Here is a 10150-nt window from a genome sequence, read left to right on the forward strand (position 1 = left end):
CTGTGGCCTGACCAGTGTCGCATAGAGGGGGAGGATCACCTCCTTGGCCCTGCTTGAGATGCACCTGTGGATGCACGACAAGGTCCGGTTAGCCCTGCCAACCGTGACCTCGCATATTCGGCCCATGTTCATCTTGGAGTCAATAATTTAAAGGAGATGAAGTTATGCATGAACGTGTTTACATTGACTGTTCAATATATTTTTAAACTTACTAATATGAACAGTTGCACTTATGTGCATTTTTTTTTTTTAAAGTTAAACATTGGAAATATAACACTAAGAAATAAAATAAATAAATAAAACATAGGGTCTACTTAATTTGATGCTGTCTGTTTAAAGATCCAGGCCAAACTCCTATAAAGTAGTTGGTCTATTTCCAATTTTATTAGGATAGGGGAAAACATTGGAAACTATTTTATACGAGTACTGGGGAGGATTCTGATTAGGGCAGGAAAAAAACTTGGACAGGCCCAAGGCATTTTGTACTATTTGAGTTGTATTTAAGCACTATTCTTTCAAGCAGTAATTTCTTACTGCAAGTGGTTGAAAGATTTGCCACATACCCATGTATTCCTTAAGAGTGTGGTTTAAATAAGGAGGGATAATGCTTACATAAATCAGAGCACAAAAAAAGTCATAAATTACTGCCAATTTATCTCTTGTATTACAGATTACAGAAAATGAACCTGAAATACATATACAGATCCTGAGATGGTGTTAATTATCATAACTTGTTGACTATGGTTACAACACTTACAACACCTCTGAATAAAGGTCTGACTAACACTGAAAGACAATCTTCTATATACCACACTGTGGGACCTACTGAAGTCAAACCCTAAGATGCACTAATCATGCAAAACACCCACCATGGCAGCCACTCTGAATTTTACCTTTTGAGTCCAATCTTTGAAGTCAACTACACAGCTCCAATTTACATTTCTAGGGGAGCATCTACATATTAATTAATGTGCTTTTGCTACCGAACACCAGATTTAGTACCTCTAATGTGAGATACTAACTAAATGTGCATTAGGTTGCCTTAATGCACAATAACAAAAGTGCACACTTTTTTAGTGATGCTTAATGAGCAGTAGCCTAATTTGACTGAGCATTAGCATGTTATCACATTTTTACCATGACACTCTAATGCACAGTAAAATAAGCTACTGCACACTAACGCGTATGTGCCGATGCATCCTAGAATTAGATCAAGTAATTTTTTTCCTACTTTTATAGAAGGAAATACTACTGTGTCAGATTTATTTGGATAGAAGTTGTCTGTAAATTTTTGAAAGGCACCTATTACAGGGTTTCATTAGGTAACTGATTTCAGTTTCTGTTAATTATAGGATAAAGCATAATGCATTTACTTGTATTAAGTGTGCTATTATTCTGTTTTTTCTTTGTAGAGATCCAAACCAGCCTGTTCCACAAGACACAAAGTTTATTCATACAAAACCCAACCGTTTTGAAGAAGTGGCCTGGTCCAAGTATAACCCTAAAGATCAACTGTACCTACATATTGGCCTGAAACCCAGAGTCCGGGATCACTACCGAGCAACAAAAGTTGCCTTCTGGTTGGAACTTGTACCACACCTACACAACCTCAATGAAATATTTCAGTATGTTTCCACAACAACAAAAGTTCCCCCTCCTGATATGACATCATTTCCTTATGTAACCAGACGGTCTCCTGGAAAGCTGTGGCCAGCCACCAAACGTCCAGCAATGACACCAGCCAACAATCCTAAACATTCAAAAGACACTCATAAAACTGCCCCAGAGGATACAACTGTTCTCATAGAAAACAAGCGAGATTATTCCACAGAACTGAGCGTCACTATTGCCGTGGGAGCATCCTTGCTATTCCTCAACATTTTAGCTTTTGCTGCACTGTATTACAAGAAAGACAAGAGGCGTCACGAAACACACAGGCGCCCCAGCCCTCAAAGGAACACAACTAATGATATAGCGCACATACAAAATGAAGAGATTATGTCATTGCAGATGAAACAGCTGGAGCATGACCATGAGTGTGAATCGCTGCAGGCACACGACACACTGAGACTCACCTGTCCACCTGACTACACCCTTACTTTGAGGAGGTCCCCAGATGACATTCCACTCATGACACCCAACACCATAACCATGATTCCTAATACATTAACAGGAATGCAGCCTTTGCATACTTTCAACACTTTCAGTGGAGGACAAAACAGTACTAATTTGCCCCATGGACATTCTACTACTAGGGTATAGCTCTGCCATTCCTCTTTCACCCCACAAGCCACCTGGAAGAAAAGAGAAAAAGAAGAGGGAAAAAAATATTCTCCATAGAACAACTTGCCAGAGTAATAATAATAAAACAACAGTAAAAGAGAAGGACAGTCATTATTTTCTTACTGATCCTTCCCATAGGAACTCTGATATTAAAGATCAGCTTCAAACCCTGTGAAATGTGAAATGTGTACATTGCTGTTATGATACTGCTTTAAGATCTCAACCGCTTTGATTGAAAGTTGAGGCCAGAAGAAATCACTTAAAAAGAGGTTTTGAGTGCAACCATCAGAAACAGAATCTTCTGGAACATGGAACCAGTGACTGTACAGTTTTTTTAATAATAAAAATTTAAAAACAAAAGTTCTTTATGTGCCATACCATGAATGGCCCTTGTTCAAATAAAGACATCATCATGGGCTTTTACCCAGCAAATGAACTTGCAATCCAGAAGGGAGAAATAGGATTTTATTATTAAAAACAAGAGGACTGACTATGCAGTAAAACACGTATAGTTCTGTGCAAAGAGATGACTTGCCAGCCTGAACTATATTTAAAGAAACTTTGTAAAAAATGTACATAGCTGTGAGTTTAAAAATAAGCTTTTATTGATGTTTTCAGTTTCAAAAGAGCTTTTAGAAAGATTGTGCATTCAGTTGTGACCTATGTGTATATACATTAGTCATATCACCTCTGTTCCCTCCAGGCCAAAAGGAGGACTTTCTTCTTAATTACTAGTGGTAAGCAAAGACATGAGGTTTTTCTAACATGTTTCATTTATAGAAGGACATGGTGTCATGCAGAGGATAGAGTTGTCTGTGTGACCTGCATATTTTCTCTTACAGGTTACACAAATGCATGTTAAAGCATTCTTAGGAGATGGTTGGTTGTTTTTGTTTCCAGAAACCTTTTCTTTTCTTTCCTTTTTTGTTAGCGTACATTAAATTGCAACACAGAGATGGATCCGAAAATGGAAAAATAATTCTTGTTTTAAGCTTGTTGAATTGAACCAAGAAACATCACAAATATATATAAAGAGTCCAGTTTTGTAGTTCTTGGTTATTTTAATATATTAGGCAGAGTTGCTTCCCAATCTGCTGCCCTGACAGAAGCAAAGAAAGCCTGCCTTTTGGTCAGTCTTTTCTGAGGAATACTAGCTCTATATTCACCAGCAGCTGCAGAAGAGCTTGAGCTAAGGAAGAACCCACTCAGCTTTGCTAAACAAAGGGAAATACAGTTTGAAGGTGGGGAAAATAGTTTGGTTTGGTTTGGTTTTAAAAACGGTCATGATTTATCATTATACAAAGCACTTTTTCCCCTCACTATCCTGATTTTGTGATCAAGAGTCCATCTGTCAGAAAACAGTATTTTCGACAGTTGTGTAGCTGTCCCATATCCAATAGAGATTGTTGGGAGCTAGAGAGAGAACTGATGGGGTCTGTGTACATTTATGTGACAATTCAGGACAGCATCATTGTCAGAAAAAAATATTAAATTTTTATTGTTTATTCTGCCCTCCTTAACTGGAAGGGCAATCAGAGCTGTCCCACAAGGAGTTTTATAATTTCTTTTAAACAACATATTCAAGTATTAAATGATAGGAGTGAGTTATTAACAAATGAGAGTTACTTTATATTTTGCTTTAGAAAGTAACTATTTAATCCAGAGATTGGAACCAAAGATATTTGAATAGAGTTGCTCTGCACTTGAACATGACTGTCCCAGATCTATTTTTTATTACTATATCCCTTCAAAGCTGGGCGCAACAGTATCATATTGTCTGTCCCATGCAGAACAAAACACAAGATGCCTTGCACCTTTTTTTTCCTCCCTTTTTTAAAAAATTAAACACTTTGGAAGTGCCAGCCTGTGAAAGGTGACATATGAGTTCTGTACACCTCCTTGCTGTGGCTGGCTGGAAGCAGGTTTTGAAAGAGCTGAAAAAGGGAGTTAATACTATGGTAAAAGTCCACCATGAAACCAATATCATTTTTTACATGTAAAAAGATAGATATGCTATACATATGACCTGGTCTCTCAGGTTGGACAGTAGCGAAGCAACATTCTGAAGTATGTCTAGTAGCAAATAGAAAACTGCCTTCTTCACTGATACATCCCGTAATGTTTATTAAAGCTGACTCTATACCAGGCCATTTCTGCCACCTATATATTGCCTCAGCTGAGATGCAGCCGTTCATGACTCTAAAAATAAAAATACAAAAAAAAGAAAAAAAAAAAGAAAAAAAAAAAGAAAAATAATTTAAAAGGCAGTGATGCTTTGCATCATAACCAGTTGGGTATGTTTGTAATGTGAATTACAGTATTTGTTTAGTACTTCCAATTGTTTTCTGCTAGCAATATGTACATTACTGTGTCAGGCTTGTGACATTTGGGTAAAAAAGTTCCTGTAAGTGAATGATTTTGGCTTTTAAAAATGATTACAATCAAGTCAACGTAATCATTTAATACATCTGAAATGATGTATGATTTATAAATGGAAAGATTTATAGGATCTTCATAGAATTCTATAATAATGATAACAAATTATACTTTGCAAACTGTACAAGAAAGGAAAAAAAAAGAACTTTCCCAGTATATTCTTGACCTTAAGAGGCACGCAGGTTTTAATGGTTTCTTTTGTTATTGTTTTGCGATTTTTTTGTTTGTTTTTTGCCTTAAGTAATGATAGAAGATATATATGGCTGGACACATATGTATAAACTTTTCAGCAGCATTTTTAATAATAAAATATCACAGTATTTTCTAATGCTTTGTGCAAAGAATTGCGCGCTCATCCTTTTTTTTGTTGAAAATCTTTAAGAAGTGTTTTTTTAATCTCTTTTTAGCCCTCCATGTACACGATGCCTTGACATGCAGTATAAAAATATTATAAGTAGCAGAAGTTGGATTTTTATGATATTGAGTTATCATAGAAGTCAGAGCTTTATTAACCTATTGCTTAGGTGAGAGAACACCAGACTGAAGTTAAGACAGTGAAGATAGTGTAGACGGAGTTTCTTATTCTCACTTACCTATAAGCTCTAGGGCTTGCACTGAATTATTTATTTTGTCGTTCTGTTAATAACCTTACATTCTTCCCTGATATTCTAGGGGGAAGCATAAATACAGTACCTGCCATGTCAGCTTGCAGATTAACAAGTAAGAATGTATTTCACCAAACAAGATCTTAAAGTAGAGCAAACAGTTTTTATACATTACTGCCTCTATAGGTGGCCATTCATTATTTTTTAGATTTAGATTTTTAGAATATTTAGCTTTTTAAAGGATAGTAAAACATATGTATATAAATAATATACATATTTTATATAATATATTTATACTTGTATATAAATTATATGATTTATATAAATGTATATGAAACAGCATCACACCCAACAAGCACTAGATGTATAGTCAAGCATAGGAGTATTATTATTTTTGTCAATGGGAGATAATCAATTATAGTTTCCCCCTTTGCTCTGTTAAAATCCATTTGTCACCCAAGTTTCCTATTATCTAACTGATGAATACATATTCTGTTGATTAGGGGTGGATATTGTTTGCTTTCTGTAACTATTTTTTTAACAAGTGTATTAATAGAAATGTTTGGAGAATTTTGAGCATATAGTGAAGAGTATTTAAAAAACAGATTTTGAACGATTAACTTTCAATATTTACACTGGAGCTCCAATACTAAGAGCTGTATTTGAAGAGAAGAATACTACATGACTACCAATCTAATGAAACAGCTTGAATTTTGAACATTGAATTTGTATAGTGTGCAAATCAGATACACAGGATTATTTCGAAAATATGTTTGAGTGATAAATAAATTCAGAAAATTCATAACCTGTCTGAGGACAATTCACAACCATAAAAAGAGCCAAAAATTGCTACAGACATTATTCAGTGTGAATTGTTCATTCAAAATCACTGATTCAATAAGTAACCTTATTTCCGGCTACTCAGTTGCCTGCTAAAAGTATAGCTTCTAAAGGTTACTCATACTAGTAGCTAGATATTATATGGGTCTCTTTTTGAAAGCACAAAACATAAAATATCAGGTTCTTAGTTATGCTTTTCTAGGATATGATTGCATTTTTTAAATATTTCATATACAACAAATGAATTAGATCTTTTCCTTCCTCAGATCTGTTGTTTTGACACCATAAACCACTTTAAATCTCTTCAGATTATGTCATTAGCAGATTAAGTTGAAAAAAAAAATGCTTTCCATCACAATTTATTTGTGATATTTTAAAATAACATTTTCATCAGGGTGATAAGTCAAATATCATAATTTTGTCTACAATGAAAAGTTCCAAGCAATTATACTTTAGAAATATCTTAAAATTTTGTTTCAGCTACTACAAAACATCTAACATTTTATTTTGGTTTGTTGGGTTGAATCAAAACATTTTGCTCTGAGTCACTTTGACAGTGAACGGCATTCCCCTGGGGCTGCTGAAGTGCCTAGGGAGCCTTTGAAGGCATTTTGGAAGCTTTTTTCTTCGTTCTTTTCTAGCGGCTGGAATATCCAGCAAAACTGCATCTCTCGTGATGCATGATGGTCATGGGACTCCTCTTGATGTAGTAAAGAAATTAAAACAGAGATATTGGTGGGGTTATATTACCCTTTGTGTAATTACATGGCAGTTTTCCTATGATGTAAATTCCTTCTCCAACACTTACACATAGGTCCACAGTGCACCTCTGAACTGTGCACACTCAAATGTACATATGTAGAGGGACCATGCGCACTAGGTTACACTGGCTATTTACATATTTGGCCACATGTGTATACCCAGTGAGGACATATAAGTGTATAGAATCCATGAAAGTATAGCCAAATAAAACAAGTATGATTAATGGATGTCAGATACAGGAGGAGGAAGGCCCTCCAATGTTTTTACTTCAATAAATCAGTGATTAGGGCATTCACCCAGAAAGCAAGAACCCTGGGTTTTAGGGTCCACTTATGCAGAAGAGTTTTAAACCTACCTGTCTATAACTTCTCAGTACAGTCTTTAATCACTGTGCCGGAGGCTAGGCAGCACCCAGTGCCCTTTCCAGTTCCTCTCTTGAACAAGAAAGGGAGATATGTGCAAAAGCACAAGCTAAAGGATATCTGCTTCAGTGAACTGGATGCTGCTTTGTAGTCATAGGTTCTAGACTGAACCACTTCTCCTAAAAGAACAGAAACTTCTGCACTAGTCTCCATCATTTTATCCAACAAGGCGCAGTACCTCAGCTTCAAAAAGGGTGTGGGAGAGGGGACTATATGTGTGTAAGTGCAAAAAATACTATTTATACAGCTGGAAAACTACCACTTAGGTGCCAAGGGCAAAACTAGGATTCTGGAAAACTAGGTAGGCAGGCAATGCACACAAAAGAACTGGGTACATGATGCACCCAAGGTGACTCCCACATGGTGTCATGGTAGTTCACAAGAAGAAGCATTAACTTTGAATTGACTCAGAATGAAAAAATGTGATTCTGGCTGGAAAAATGAAATGTTCATGTATGGGTCAAAAGACAATCTGAAATAAAGTATAGTGTTTCCAATTTCCCAATGTAAAAAAATGAAGGTAATATCGCCAGCATAATTATCTAATGATATCTTCAATTTTGTGGATACATCATTATCTGTCAGAAATGTCAATAGAATATTTCCAGAAACTATTTTCATTGGTATTTCTGATATGTAATGACAAATGTAATGGGAGAAGCATCCTTATTCTGTATCTTTTAAATGAGAATGCCAAGAAGGAAAATTTCTAGTCACTATTTGTGCACTACCTCTTTTTTGAGGTTAACACTTGTTAAATTCAGACAACCCAAGACAGGTGAAATTCTCTGACTTAAGGAGTAGAGTTGGAGTATTATTGTGATAAGCAAAAAAATATGTGAGAAGCAAAGTTTTTTTGGAGTGATCTGTTTTCTTTGACCAAGTCTATAGTTTGGAAAAAAGTTAGATAATCTTTTGGGCGCAAAGTTGGTCCAATGAAAGATACAACCCCAAGAAACCTTACTTCTCACTTAAGGAGTGCCCCCTTCATTCCTGACATTGAAGCTGGCCCATGTGGGAGAAAGAAATGGAATAATCAGAGCCAGAATGACAAAAACAAGATCCTGGTATATAAGGAATTTTCTATAGATGTTAGGTTATCTCTCTCAGACTGAGACAGGTTTAACCCCCCAGTCCCTCATTTTCTGGGCAAGTGTGAAACAAATATTACAAAGGTAAATGTGTAAGTAAATAATATAAGTAGAATGATATAAGTAGACATCAGCATCATCTCCTTAGACATCACAGCAGCAGAATGGGCCATTGTATCTTATCTGAGATTCTGGGAAAACAATAATCTAGTTTAGAAAATTTTATCTGTAGTTACAGTGAAATTAAAATATACACCCCTACAGATCTTTTCTTCCTCTGATATGTAGAGAAATCATCCTGTAAAAGACCCCAATCTTGGTCTCATATCTTTTGTGCCATCTCTTTTTGTATACCTCACTCAAACTTTGTTATTCATTTTGCCATTCCTTCAGTCCTTAGTTTATTATCATCACATAAGGCACTGGCTTCCAAAGAGGTGTTCCCACATTTCTTTGCTCCAGTGTATTTGCCTTAAAATCCAAGAAGGATTATGCAAATTTGGAAGAACAATTTCATCTCCTTTTCTTCTTTTGTCATCTTTACTGTTTAAATACAAGTTACTATTTATTGATGGGTGGGTGCTGATATACCCATCCAAAACAATTGATCATTTTAAGAAAGCGTTATCCTCTAAGGCTGTTGGCCCTTTGTCTTAGCCTAGCAGCCATACTTGGACACCATTTTTATTTTTCAGAGGGAAGTGTCAATCTGGAGCTGGTTTATTCTACCTTCTAAATGCAGCATTGTTTTTTTTAAATTATTTTTTATCCTTAACATTACTTCTGCTCTATATACATTTGGATAATAGATATATGAATTATTCTATCTTACCACTGCATACTAGATTTCCCCAGAACAAAAAAACAAACCCAAACAAACAAAAATAACTTGGGTTTTTTTATTATTTCAATATAACTAAATATCTATTTAAATGAATTTGTCAAGCACCTTCTACAAAACCAGTATTTCCATCGTATGGAGATAGGCAATGGACACCTTTTGCCTTATACAAAGCCACTGAATTCAGATACTCGCTCACTTCTGTTTTGCTAATGGAGCCATGGCAGCTGACTGGGGCCAGGGAATAAGCAATTTTCTCAGGCCAACCCATGTCATATCTATTTTTTACTATGTGTTTATTGCACCCTTATCATATGCTGGGAAAGGTCAGCTAGATCAGAGGCAACATTAAAGGTCATTCAGACTTAGAGGCTATTCTTTAAGGTGTTCATCACACAGTGACATGGACTTCCTGACCAAATTACAAAAGAGACAATGTGCATATTGGTAGACAACAACCTTATGAATATTTATAGGTACCACACAGTTACCACTGGAAACTCAATTATAGAAGCCCTTGTGAAATTTTTGGACTACAGGGAATTGATATTGCAAAAGTAATTCTCAAAATAAGTGCTTTCAAGAGTTCCTATAATAATGCAAGAAAGGAATTTCAGAAGGACAAAGTAGAGGACAAGACATGACTCTGGTATAACCTGTCTCTAAAAAAAGATTAACAAAAAGAAATATCAAATGGCCCAGACTTAAAACAGCTTTAGAGTACTTCAAGGGATACCATTTTATTGGAAATTCAAATTAAATTACATATAATTAAATAATAATAAGATCTTGTATAATCATACCACAATAGATGGAGCTAGAAATGCTCAGAGTAATCTATAATGCTTGTCTGGGTACAGATAAGTATGA

The 10150-nt window shown here is 35.5% G+C and overlaps 1 protein-coding gene across 5 annotated transcripts in view; it reads left to right on the plus strand.

Moving 5' to 3' along the window:
- Positions 1–5047, plus strand: part of NLGN4X (neuroligin 4, X-linked) — a 284512-nt gene extending 279465 nt beyond the window's left edge. For all 5 annotated transcript variants that reach the window (XM_019529359.1, XM_019529363.1, XM_019529362.1 and 2 more), the window contains one exon: positions 1413–5047. In XM_019529359.1, the coding sequence (XP_019384904.1) occupies positions 1413–2262 (850 nt within the window). In that variant the 3' untranslated portion in view covers positions 2263–5047. The remainder of the gene's footprint in view (positions 1–1412) is intronic.
- The last annotated feature ends 5103 nt before the right edge of the window (positions 5048–10150 follow it).

Source organism: Crocodylus porosus, unplaced genomic scaffold, assembly GCF_001723895.1.
Source record: "Crocodylus porosus isolate Cpor-Errol unplaced genomic scaffold, CroPor_comp1, whole genome shotgun sequence".
NCBI lineage: Eukaryota > Metazoa > Chordata > Crocodylia > Crocodylidae > Crocodylus > Crocodylus porosus.